General features: G+C 49.0%; 1 protein-coding gene across 4 annotated transcripts in view; it reads right to left on the reverse strand.

The window, feature by feature from the left end:
- The window catches only part of SLC7A7 (solute carrier family 7 member 7), a 33,408-nt gene extending 19,927 nt beyond the window's left edge, over positions 1–13,481 (reverse strand). Inside the window, exons 1-2 of one of the 4 annotated variants that reach the window (XM_053889257.1) lie at positions 12,722–13,481; positions 7,870–8,413 (exon numbers count right to left, since the gene is read on the reverse strand). In XM_053889257.1, coding sequence (XP_053745232.1) covers positions 7,870–8,368 — 499 coding nt within the window. In that variant the 5' untranslated portion in view covers positions 8,369–8,413; positions 12,722–13,481. Of the gene's footprint in view, positions 1–7,869; positions 8,414–9,195; positions 9,453–9,486; positions 9,887–12,721 lie in introns of those variants that run through there. The other 3 variants (XM_019429468.2, XM_019429470.2, XM_019429469.2) reach the window with 3 other exon arrangements.
- Between the last annotated feature and the right edge of the window lie 316 nt (positions 13,482–13,797).

Below are 13,797 nucleotides of genomic sequence, written 5' to 3' on the forward strand. Positions count from 1 at the left end.
TCCTTCAATGTTGGCATTCCTGAGATGCTAACCTCGCCCCTTTCCTCCTCTCTTGCTACATCCGGTCAAGATCATCTCATCTGCTACTGTGATTTCAATGACCACCTCTACACCAAGGATTCACAAAAGTATATCACCAGCCCAACCACCGTAATTTCATATACATATGAATATACAACCACCTACTGGACGTCAGCAAACACAAATTCAACCTATCCAAAACTGACCTATCAATTTCTCTTAACCTACTGCTCCTTCAGTCTGACTCCCTGTAAGTAACTGGCATCACCATCCACCCAGTTGCCCGAGACAGAAACGTGGCCATCTTATCATCCTCAACCTCCACCCATATCCATCTAATCAGTGTCTAAGTCTTAACCAGTCTCCTCATCTCTCATCCCATGACTCTAATCCAAGCCACTATCTTCCCTCACTGGGATCATGGCAACAGCTTCCTAAGTGGTCTCCCTGTTTTTAGTTCTGCAAACTGAAGTCAGAGTAATCTTTCTAAAAATCACAAACTCTACAATTTAATCACAACACAAGTCACTCTCTGCTTTACTCTCAAAGAGGTTTTTTTTTATTACCATAGGAGAAAGCCCACCAAACTCCTTAATGTGGTTTGTGCAACAGATTGTATTTTCCAAAGATGTCTCAACAACATTTCCCAACACACATGCTTTTCATACAATGTGACTGTAACACTCTGCCCATCAAGAGATAGGGTCTGTGCCTCTTCTCTTATGAAGAGATATTCTTGGGGCACCTGGGTGGCTCAGTCGGTTGAGCGACCGACTTCAGCTCAGGTCATGATCTCACGGTTTGTGAGTTCGAGCCCCGCGTCTGGCTCTGTGCTGACAGCTCGGAGCCTGGAACCTGCTTCGGATTCTGTGTCTCCCTCTCTCTCTGCCCCTCCCCGACTCATGCTCTGTCTCTCTTTGTCTCAGAAATAAATAAACATTTAAAAAAAAAAAAAAAAAGAAGAAGAGATACTCTTCTGTGAATGTTTCTACCTACAGAGTTCAGCAGGAAAGACACCCTGTGACCTCAGAGGCTAGGTCATAAAACGCACAGCTTCCACTCTGGTTGATGACATACTCCGTTCTGGAAGCCTTCAGCTGCCAGGTAGAGAGTTTGATCGCTCTGGGGCCACCATTATGTAAGGAGACTCAACATAGTCCATATGGAGGGACCACTTGAAAGACACATCTAACACAACACGAAAAGAAAAAGATGCCCAGCTAGCCCCCATCTTCTTCAGCATCCCCTCGTTCTAGCTCCTGCCACCATCTGACTACCACCACACGAGACCCTGAGCCAGCACTGCCCCAGTTACCCCTTCCAAAATTCCTGAGCTAAGAAACCATAAAAGAATAAAACAGCTGTGGGGCACCTGGCTGGCTCAGTCAGAACATGCAACTCTTAATCTCGGGGTCATGAGTTCAAGCCCCACATTGGGTGTAGAGATTACTTTAAAATAAATAAATAGGGGCACCTGGGTGGTTCAGTCAGTTAAGCGTCAGACTCTTGGTTTCAGCTCAGGTCATGATCTCACAGTTTGTGGGTTTGAGCCCTGCATCGGGCTCCATGCTGACAGCACAGAGCCTGCTTGGGATTCTCTCTCCCTCTCTCTCTGACCTTCCCCAGCTGTTTCTCTCTCAAAATAAATAAATAAACCTAAATAAATAAACAAACAAGCATAAATAAACATAAATAAATAAATAAAATGACTATTATTCTATGTCACTAGATGATTTATTATAGAACAATAATAACTACAACTAATAAAGCCCTGAACAAACTATCTTACCATTTCCACCCACCTCTGCAGGCCAGCTGTCAACATTTCCTACCTTAACCTCAGTATTGCAGCCCACCCTGACGTCCTTTACTAGAAGGAGTCTCTAAAACGTCCTTCTTTCTTGTCTTCGGAGTTTTCATACCTCTTGTTCTTGCTGCCTGAGATGCAACTCCGCCCTCTTTTGGTTAATTCCTCATTCAGGTGTCAGCTTAAACTTCCTTACAGAGTTTCTACTCTCCTAGGCTAGCCTAGGTCTGCTCCCATGGCTCCCTGTGCCTAAGAAATCACAACACTCATTATAATCCATTGTAACCTTGCGTTGGAGTGCCCACCCTGACAGCCCCCAGCATGCTCACGCACACGTATGCGTGCACACACATGCAGTGAGAGCTCCAGGAAGACAATGATCAGTGCTGGGAAAATAAACATTCAGCAAGTATTTACGAAGCACTTGCCTATCTCCAGCCCCATCTCTTTACTGAGCTCCAAATGGGCACATCCACCTCCTATCCTACAAATTTCAAATTCAACATGATTCCATCCTCCCCATCCCTGTAAACGATGCCACCACCTACCAACTGCCCAAACCAGAAACCTCAGCTTTTCATTCAAGGAATAGTTATCAAGCTCCTCTCTTGGTTTCTTTGCTGGGGATACAGTGGATCCTAAGACAGGCTTAGCCCCTGGGATACAACATTTACAAGCTGGTGGGTGTTTTCCTCATCACCTACCTCTCTCTCTTACACCAGACATCCCAATAAGTATTACTGGTTATACTGATTATACCTTCTAAATTGCTCTCCTATCTATCCTTTCCTGGAGACATCATCTCCTAAGTAAGCCACAGCCCCGCTGCCACTGCCCTCATTTGGGCTTTTGTCATTTCCTGCCTGGATTGCCACAAGAGCTTCCTAACTTGTGGAATAAAATCTTAACTCCCTAGAACATGAGCGTCGTGTTCTAGCCGCGTGCCTCCTTTTGTCCCCTCACATCCCACAATCGCCCCCCGCGCACCCACACTCCATTCTTTTTCTCACCTTTGTGCTTTACATTGCCTTTCCCTGTGCCTAAAATATCCTTGCCCCTTCTTCATTCAACATATTTATTGAGTACCTAGCAGATGCCAGGCACTGTTCTAGGCGCTGGATATTCAGCCGTGAGCAAAACAAAGTGCTTACTTTCATGGTGTTTACACTCTAGAGGGAAAGATAGACAACAGACAAGTAAACGATTAATGTCAGGTGGTGACAGGTGCTATCAAGAAAAACAAAACAGGATGGGAAACTGAGAGTGACCATTAGAGACAGGAGAAGTCTCTGGTGAAGTAACGTCTGTACAAAGACCCGAGTGGACTGAGGGGATGAGCTCTGAGGACATCTGAGGAAAGAGCCTTCTCAGCAGAAGGAACGATAAAGTACAAAACTCCCGAAGCAGGAACAGGCCAGGCAAACTGGAAGAAAAGCAAGAAAGCCGGTGTAGCTCCACAGAGAGAGTGAGGGGGAGAGAGGTCTGAGAGAAGTCAGATGGAGCACGCCTTGTAGGTCACGGCCAGTGGGCGCTTCAGCCACCCCTTGACACCATTTCATCCTTCAGCGTTGAGTACAGACATCTCCTGAGTAGGGCCCACCCCACCCGCTCCCAGCACTTACCCATATGAAGTGTGTAATTGACTACTTCCTGTCTCCTCCACCACACCGTGAGTTTCCTGCTCTACCTTTCAGCTCCGTATTTTATAAAACCCATCACGTTCAGTAAATTTGTCTCCAGTAGTCAAAACTTTCTCCCTTGGCTCTGATTCCATGCCCTGAGAGCAATCCCTGATTCCTCGATGGGTTTCCTAGGGACTATGGCATTAGGAAGCCTTGACAGTGAACACACACCTTCTGGTCATTAGAAATTATGCTAATGATGTATGTCCATCATTGTACATTCCTAGGCTGCCATCATCATTTACACATCAGTCTCTGTTTTAAGTATGAGTCAGTTGATGGGACAGTGACCGACTCTGGGTCATGATGACCCAAGGAGGGCGCTGCTCATGGAAAGGCCACATAAGCAGCCTAGCAGAAGCTCCAGATGCCCCTCTACTCATCCCTCAGCTCACCTTCCCTATTTCAGATGGAAGCCCCATCACCGGCCCCCTGTCCAAGCTTGAATTCTTAGCATCACCTCTGAGAACTGCCCCCCACCACCACACACACTCATCCAGAAGTCCTAGAAACCATGCCTTATTACTACTTTTCTATCCACCCCCTCATCTCTGGTCCAAAGGCCTTGCTCACCAGCCTTCAAGTGGACTCAGGTGTCCACTCCCTAAACCGATGTGCCTACCTTCTGATTCTCACACTTACCAAAAACACTCCACCTGGCCACCAGTGTTCTTCTTCCAGGCAAATCTAATTTCACTTCCCCACTTACAATCAACAACTTCCCACTTTCCAGATAAAGTCTACCCTGTGTAGACAATGTATAAACCAGTCTTGGAGCTGGCCTTGGGCTACGTTTCCAGTCTCTGCCTTCTCACCCTCTCCCACCCTGCATTCCAGCCATACCAACCACCTGGAATTCTCTGAACATTCCATGCCTGTCTGCACCTCCACACCTTGTCACACTGCAGTTCCCTCAGTGAAAGTGTCCTAGGAGACAGCTCCGTATCTTTCCAAAATTCAGTTCAGACATCATGGTCTCTGTGACATCCTCCTATAAGCCCTCTTCCCCAAATGAAGAAAATTGTCCTGCTTTCTCCTACAGTGTCTCTATCACCACATTTCCTACATTGCATGACAATTATTGGTTAACCTATCTATCTCTCTCCTTGACTAGGAGTTCTTGGATGGCAAAGTCCAGACTTTATTCTTCTTTGCTTCCCAGCATTCATTGGAATATCTAGCGCAGAGAATGCTCTAAATGTTCCGTGAATGAATGAAAGTTCTGTATTAAATCCCTATTCTCGCTAAGTTCAAAGATTCAGCCTCAGTCCTCACGTTGAGCATACATTGTTGGCATATATTTGACAACTCTGGGGGAGTGACAAGGGCACCAGACCTGTGCCTGAGGGAGGGCTCAGTAGTGGCAGGACATTGGGCAAGTGCAGGGATGGTTTACTTCCAGGCCACTCTGCGGATGAAGTGAGGCTGTGAAAACCATAAATCATGACTCAACTGTAACATATTAATGATTATTGTGTTTAAAATTTCTTTCTTGGCTGCTTCTAGGCCTTTTGCTCTACCTTTCTCCTGAACGGCTATGGCTAGATAAACAAGATATTACTGCATAGGTAGTATATGGACAGAATGTTCATGTATTGGGTGCTCGTTAGACAATGGTTGAAGGAAGAAACTCATGAATCATATGTCCCTAAATTCTTAATTACAATCTTGGTTGCCCTTTTGAACCTTCTTCCAGATCTCTAGGTCCCTCTGAAGTAATTAAAGACAGAACAAAGTCCTGGAAGCAGCCAAAAGAGAATAATTTCAAACATAATAATCACCAATACATTACACCTGAGTCATGATTTATGGTTTCCACCAAATCTCACTTCGTCCACACAGTAGCCCAGAAGTAAAACAGTTACTGCACCCTGCCTAGGGTCACGCAGGCTCAAACACAGATCTGGTGTATCTGTCACTCCATCAGAATTATGTTATATATATGCCATAAAGCCATGCACAAAACTGTATCTTTTTATTAACTGGGGAGCTCTGCGGACAAATCATAACTGTGGCTACTCTGCCCATATCCTTACAAGGGTGTACCTGCATGTGTATGTGCACCCAACTGTAGGGTCTGAGGACATCTCTGTCCCCAATTAGACACAGCAAATTAAAAAGGGGTGACTGACGCCTGGGTGGCTCAGTCAGTTGAGCGTCCAACTTCAGCTCGGGTCATGATCTCAAGGTTCATGGGTTCGGGCCCCACGTCAGGTTCTGTGCTGACAGCTCAGAGCCTGCAGCCTGTTTCAGAATCTGTGTCTCCCTCTCTCTCTGCCCTTCCCTCACTCACGCTCTCTGTCTCAAAAATAAATAAACATTTTTTAAAAAGGGGTGGCTGATGGAGGTAGGCACAATGCCAGAGTCAAGGAACAACAGCTGTCAGACATGACACAGATGGAACTCATAAAGAATGAAACTGCTGAACTGAAGTCAGGCCAGCACCCTGGAAGCTCCTGAAGAAGTCAACACTCATCCCCGCCCCAGCGGCCTGAGGCCTCATAGTCATGTAAGAATAGAGATGTGTAATGGTGACTCTGAGTCACCAAAAGAAATGTCAAGTTATGAAGGCAGGCAGACATATCACTGGTTTTAAAGAGATTTCAACAGAGATGGTTAAAATTATTGGATTCTAGTACTTCAAACGATGCAGCCATCTTGGAAATTTTGCTTGGAATAATCCCTACACCACACAAGATACATAACAGTATGCCCACACTGGAGAGCGCCTCAAGACTGACAGATCCTAAAATTAGTTTCCCCAGTAAGTCAACTGTAAATGACGCAAGAGACATTACAGATCACATCTGAGACCTCAAGGGAAAGCCTCCTTCTTGTAACAAGAGACAGTGCCCTCCTCCCCTCCCTGATTGTTGCCATGCCTGACAAACATCCCCATACACGAAGAGGAGTCCAAGCCACAAGCACGGACGCACAAAGCACAGGGGGACCCCATGGAGACACCCAGGACTCCGCACAACAGTCAAAGGGGGCAGGCTGGAGAGGAAGCTGAGGAATAAGATGGGGCAGTGGAGAAACCTCGAGAAAAGAGGACACAAAGCCGACTGGAGAGGATTGATCCAGGGAGCAACTACACCTGGTGCAAAATGCCCACACTCCGCAGCCACCGCTGCTGGGGGAGGTGCCCCTTAAAATGACAGAATTTCCAAGCTTCTCCACATTTGGGGTGTGGGAAGGGTCTCCAAGGTTTCAGGCAAGGGGGCCATTTTTCCAGAACAGAGGCCCCTGGGGGATGGGGCTATAGACGATCAGCTTCTCAGGACCTCCAAAGTGGCTTTGCTGAATGTATAGGTTTAAATACATTACTTATGAGACAGAGCAAAAGTCAGGGTAGATTGAAATGACGGTTTTAAGAATCTGGCCCACAGAAAAACTCGTATAAACAATAAAATATTCATTGGCGCATTACCTGTGTGCCTAACAAATTAGAACCCGCTTAAATGGCCACTAAGAGGACTGATTTGTTAAATAAACAATACATCCTTCACATTAACATGGAATAACATAAATAATTTTTTTTTTAAATAGATCTCTAAGTAGAAAATGTCACTGGTAAATTCTGGGAATAAAGCACAAACCGGAATTATATGTGTACCATGATCCCATATTTTAAAAACAAAACAACTACCTCTCCCAAAATAAATAAACTTTACAAAAAATAAAAACAGAAGAAAACTACATTTTTTTAACGACACTTCTTAAAGGAACAAGAAAAAGTCAGGAAGGGCATACGAACTGCTAGTGGGGCTACCGTGGGAAAGTGGGGAAGAGGTGAAGCGTTCTCTTTATTGTTGCTTGTTTTTACACGTTGCTACCATTTGAATTTTCACACGAAGCCCACACTAATTTAAAGACAACAAGAGGGGGCGACTGGCTGGCTCAGTCGGCAGAGCATACAACTCTTTTTTTTTTTCTAACGTTTACTCATTTTTGAGAGATGGAGAGAGACAGAGCATGGCGGGGGAGGGGCAGAGAGAGAGGGAGACACAGAATCCGAAGCAGGCTCCAGGCTCCGAGCTGTCACCACAGAGCCGGACGGGGCTCGAACCCCCAGGCCCCGAGATCCTGACCTGAGCCCAAGCACTTAACTGACTGAGTCACCCACTTGCCCCAAAGCATACAACTCTTGATCTAGGAGTTGTAAATTCAAGCCCCACGTTGGGTGTAGAGATTACTTAAAAATAGAATCTTTTTTTTTTTTTTTTAATAATAAAATGAAAACAAGAGTGTTTGTCGGAGGCATTCGCTTCCAGCTCCTTTCTCACTGGCTTACTGGACTCACATCCCAGCCTCTGCCCTGGCGCTCCAGCCCACACCTCCTGCCCTGGCCCCACTTACAGATACAGGCAGCAGCCAGCAGGCGCCCAGCCGCATAGGGGGCAAAGCAGCTCGGGAAGATGGGCTGCACCATGTAGTTGGCAAAGGTGATGGCAATAATGGCCTGGCTGGTGGGCTCGATGATGAGGAGTGAGGTCCACAGTCGGATGAAGGCAAGGAATCCCCCGAAGGCCTCGAGGATGTAGGCATAGCTGGCTCCAGATTTCTTAATGGTGGTGCCCAATTCCGCATAACAAAGGGCTCCAAAGACGGAGAAGAGGCCCCCAACAGCCCAGATGACCAGGGAGAGGCCAAAAGAGGCACTGTACATGAGCACGCCCTTGGGGGAAACAAAGATGCCCGAGCCGATCATGTTCCCCACAATCAGGCACACGCCATTAAGCAGCGAGATCTCCTTCTTCAGCTTTACCTGCTCAGACCCTGAGCTGGCTTCATCGCCCAAAGGGGAGGCGTCCCCCTCTTGCTGGGAGGCCACTTCATATTTAATGCCGTCAGCCATGGTGGAAGGAGAAGAAAGCCGTCACCAGCTTCTTGGCATCGCCCTCTAAGGAAGAAAGATGAAGATATAACTCAGGTGGCTGGCAATTACCTAAAACTCTTGCCTATGGTGGTCAACAGGGACAACATCCGGCCCACCATCTCAGAGAGCTCACTCTGGCCTCCCATCTCCCATTAACCTCTTCTTCTCCAGCTGGCTCCTTGAAACAACCCCAGGTGGAATTTTTAAGAGAAGGCACTCATTCTCTAGAGAGAAAGCAGCATTTCTCCTCATTAGGAGGGTGCTGCCCCCCAGATTTCCAAAATAGAAAATTAAATCCTGGTTCTATCGGACTCTGCTGGGATACAAGGCAATTTGGCAGTCCCCAGGTATAACCATCCTGATTTGAGCCTGTGTTTTTTTCAGCCTTGCCCCAAAAAAGCCTGTCTCCCTTCCAATTCCAGTCTCACTGTTACCTGTGCTGAGCTGCAACATTAGGAACCAACCTTGCAAGCAGCCTCTCTGTGGGTTCCCCTCACAAACTTCTCTCCTCCCCAAGGACACGGACTCTGGCAAACCTAAGGGCTTCATGGACCTCTTGCCGGAAACCTACAACCATCCCCTTGCTCAGGGAGCATCTCTTAACCACCCTGAGGTGAGGTCTGCAGCCCTAGCAGAGCCCAAGCAGCCCCACTCCTCTCTGAAAGAAGGCAGATTATTCTCCTCTTTTCCTTCCCGGACATCTCTCTCTCGCAGCCCCTAGTGTTCCAGCCTCCTGCTGTCCAATCCCCCACGTCAGCATAGGTGCATCACCCAAAAAGGTATGAATGGGAAAAGGGTGATCCAACCTAGGGATGATGGGAGGCAGCTGATGATGGCTCCCCCGCCGAGGAATTGCAGCTGGAGAGCTGAGACCCAAAGACCCAAAGCTGAGGCAAGTAGCTAAAGCGGCAGCAGGTGCCCGAGAGCACTGCAGAGTGGGAGACGGCGGAGAGGAAGAGAGGAGAGGCTGGCGGACCAAGTGGAGAGGTGCTAGGGCCTGGGGCACTGGGGAGAGGAAGTGATCGGACAGTGCAAAGCAGCACAGGGGGTGGGCGAGGGGAGGGGGTTGCTGAGGGGAGGGCGGGAAGCACACTCACTCCCTGAACCTGGATTCCAGCAGATTCCCGCTGTGGCAGTCCTGGGGAGCCACAGCCTCCAGGCACTATGGCCTGACCACTCCTCCTTTTCAGCCAGCAGTCAGAGGAAAGGCCAGGCAAATGCTTATGGATTTAAATCAAATGGAGAGGTCAAGACGGGAGGAGGGAGTGAGGGAGGGGGAGAGGAGTGTTAAGCAACTGTCTGGGTCTAAGGTTCACTGGCCTTTCACATCTGCAAAAGGGGCAGCCTGGAGCTCTTGGCTCAGCACTTTCTGTGATAAGAAGGCGCTCTCTCAGGAATCTCCTTTGTCAGCGCTGCTCCAGGACTGAGGGCCCATAAGAAATGACAGTCCACTGGGTGCAGTTTCTTTAGCCCCAGGGAAGTTGGCCCTGAGGAAATTAGCTGAGGACGGGGCGGTGGCCTGAGAAGGAATGCACAAGCCTCTGTCCTCCAGGCCCCACCCTAGCCCCACTCCCCCCTCGCCCCAAACAAGAAAGGCAAGGCGGGGAGATTGCACAGGGTGCCACAAAGGCTTGTTGCCCGTGCTGACATTAGAGGAAGTGTAAGTACAGTCCCCATGCCTCGTGACGGGCCTCCTAAGAGAAGAACTCTGCACACTTCCCCTCAGAGCAAAGGATGGCTGCCCCCAAATTTGAGCCACAACCCCAAAGCTGAGCCTCAATCTACTTCCAAGGCAACAAGGTCAAGAAATGAGGCTCTGGGGTGCATTCGGTTAAGCGTCTGACTCTTGATTTCAGCTCAGGTCATGATCTCATGTTGGTGGGTTCGAGCCCTGCATCTGGCTCTATGCTGACAGCAGTGCAGAGCCTGCTTTGGATTCTCTCTTTCTGCCGCTCCCCTGCTTGCTCATTCTCTCTCTCTCTCTCTCTCTCTCTCTCTCTCTCTCTCTCTGTGTCTCTCTCTCTCTCCAAATAAGTAAACTTTAAAAAAATTAAAAAGAAAATGAGACTCAAACCTCTGGCTGCATCCCCTCCCCATTCATCCTTAAAAAAATAATAATAATTCCTATAAACACCTTCCCCACATACAAGTTTAGTCCAATTTCCTAAAAATATGGGGAACTGAGATTTCATTGAGCTATCTTGAATAGACAGGCCCAGAGCAAAGAAGTTGAGCATTGTTTTGGGAAATCACATATTCTAGCTTCATAGTCCATCTACTTCGGTCTGGTATTCTGGTTCTCTTTTACCAACAGAAATACATCCTATCCATCCTGAAATCTGCCGGTCCCTTCCCACACCCTTTCTAACCCTCTTTGGTTAACCTAAGAAGGAAGATCTAAAAATCCCCAGGGTGTGGGGGAGGGTGGCTTATCTCTACCCTACATCTTTGCATTCTGGTGAGCTCACCCTTCCCAGATATCAAGCTTCTCCTAAGCCATCCTCACAAATACCTAAAATCCCTCCAGAGGAGAGAGTCCTTTTCTTCCAGCAGCCCCCTCAACACTCATGTTAATGATAGCTATCATCTATGGAACACTTATCAGGTGCCAGACATACTGCTAAGCACCCTAATGCTTGATCTCATCCAAGCTTGCCTGCAGCCCCAAGAGGCACTAAGTCACATGTCGGGGTGCCAAACTGGTGAAGGAGGCAGGTGGGCTCGCCAGCAGAGCCCATGCTCTGTGCTATCTCCCCTACCTCCCACCAGTTCCAACCGGCCTTCCCCTCAGACAGGAAAACGCTTCCGATGGCTCCCTAATGAATTACCTGGGGGAGGGTGTGATTAGATTAAACGGAAAGCCTCTGCCATCCTTCAGCCTGATGCCTAGGCTACCTCCTTCCCAGCCTGCTCCTCCCCTTTCTCACCCCTTTGCAGGGATGAGGGGCGACTACAAGTCTTCTTGGCGGCGATGCTATTGCTAGGATGGCCACTGCCTGGCAAATAAAAACACATCATGCCGCCTGCCCTTTTAAGACCAAATTTCCTGGCACCAAGGGGTGGGCATATGTCCTAATGGAACATAAAGGAAAGGGATGAAGGAGAGATGAGGAAGGTGGGACAAAGGAAGGGGAAACTGTGGCGGAAAGTAGCGAAGCAGTGTGCAGGGTTTAGTCCCGGGCTGGGGGTATGTGAAAAGCGAAGTCCTTTATCTTGGAATCTTGAGACAGATACCCAGAGGAGGGGGGTGAAACCCACACTCCAGCAGGACAGCACACCCTAGCGGTCTCACTAGGAAGTGCCGCCAGTGGAATCTTCCCTATCTTACTCCTTAGTCTGTGCAAACTGGACAGGGGAGAATGCCCTTCAGAGAAAAGATGCCCCCTCTTAACCACTGCTTAGCATCGCAGCCGTGGGCAGGAAGGCACCATCTTTGGCAGCTCACATTCCTCCCTGAGAGCCTGGCTCTCGGGTAATGCTTCCACCGTTCAGGCAGCCTGGGACCAGCAGGACCTCTCCCAAAGGGCTCTCCCACGCCAGGCTTTACAGGAGAAACTTTAGAGTCTGGCACCCCAGGAAATACCTGCCTTCCTGATACACAGCACCCTGTCTTTTTCCTGCCTGAGGTGCATTCATCCCTGAGTACCCAGTGGAGGTTACAGGACAACACTCATAGCCTATGGGTGAAGATTCAGATTCAGGGTTTCAGAGAAAGTGGGCACAGGGCCCACAGCATGCCATGCCTAGCACAGCAGCCAGTGGAGTCCTGGACCCAAACCCTACCTGTGAATGACAAAGCCAAAGCATACTTCTTCCAGGAACGAGAACACAGTTCAGGGTCTTGGCTGCTCTGTCAAGCTCAAGAGCTAAATGAAGAAGACACTTTCTCCCCTAGAGACCCCATGTCCTGCCTTCCTAGTTCCAACTGGTCTGTGCTTTCCCCTCTAACAACAGAAAGAGAAAACACATACACTGTGGTGCAGCCAGATTCCCCCATCACCCCAAGCTGGAAGCTCAGCTCCTCCCTCCCCAGTGCTCCATTTGTTTTTCTATATTCCAGTGAGGCTACCATAGTCCCTTTAAAAAAAAAAAAAAAAAAAAAAAAGTGAAACAAGAAAGAAATTGTTTACTCCTGCGCCCAGGGCTCCCATTAGCGTAGGGCTGAAGTCTCTGGGCAGAAAGAGGGCTCTGCCTAGAGAGGGCCAGGGCCAGGGCCAGGGCCGGGAGACAACGGACTCTTGGGTCTCCGGTTGGCCAATTTGCAGGACGCTCACTCCATCCTCCTCCGGCACTTCCCCTCTGGCCCATAGTCCCTCCTCTCCCACCTCTTACCTGTCCCGTGACCTTTGGGCAGGTGCGAGGAGGAGGGGCTACCCGCAAGCAGGGGGTAGGGGCGGGGGAGGGGAAGGTGCTAGGAAGGGAAGCCAGCTAAGGCTGGAGCTGCAGCAGCTGCTGACTCCGAGGAGCTGAAAAGGCAGAGGGTGACGGGGACCGAAATGGAAAACAGGAAAACACATGTGTGACTCTGGCCGGCAGCGGGGAGGGGCCAGGGGACGGGCTGGAGCTGGGACTGCCCGGTCAGATCCAGAGGACTTCGACGCCTGCTGGCCTCTAGGCACCTTCTCTACTCAATCTCAGCTCCTCCTCTTCCCCACCTCAGCCCCTGAACTTCCTCGTTGCCCTATGTTTACTGAGCACTTAAGTTCTCCCAGTGACTGGCAGTCCCCTCCTGGTGCCCTTAACCATTCCCCTGTTCCTGATTCCATGTCCTAGTCATCTCCCGCTCATATATGATCTATCCTTAGTCCTGCAGAGGGCATAGGAACCGTCATTAGGACACCAGAACTCAGCCCCTATGTAAGGCAAGACACGCCAAGCAAGACTACTTGTGGGGGTACGGCCAAATGCCCGACCGCAAACGCACCCACTCACAGTTCAGGTCCCCAGTTGGTTCAAGGGGTGCACGTGTTGCCGGGCAAGAGCCAGCCCTGGCACCCTGAGCAAGCCAGTGAGTTGGCACCCCTTCAGACCCGGCTCATTTAAATATCTGTTGAATGTTTTACTTAGCAGGGGTGGAGGAATACCAATTTTGTTGGGATAAAAATGGTAAGTCTCATTCTTTCCATTCAGAATTAGAGCTTATTATATGAATTCATCACATGCAACTCTCTGAAGCAATTTCTCGGTGGGCATATTAAACCATTTAAACTGTAGACAATAGCATAACGCTCTCTCAGGGAAGGGCACTTCACACTGGAGGGCGCATTTGCAGAATTCCAGCTGTGACTGCTGCCTTTAGACCACGCTGGCTGGCAGGTCTCGGGGGCCACACCCTGCAACTTCTGCCTGTACCTGCACGTTGCAAAATTATTCTGGAGACAAACAGTCCAGGTAAGCAGTCGTCAAGG

Source organism: Panthera pardus, unplaced genomic scaffold, assembly GCF_024362965.1.
Source record: "Panthera pardus isolate Hobbes unplaced genomic scaffold, ASM2436296v1 HiC_scaffold_24, whole genome shotgun sequence".
NCBI lineage: Eukaryota > Metazoa > Chordata > Mammalia > Carnivora > Felidae > Panthera > Panthera pardus.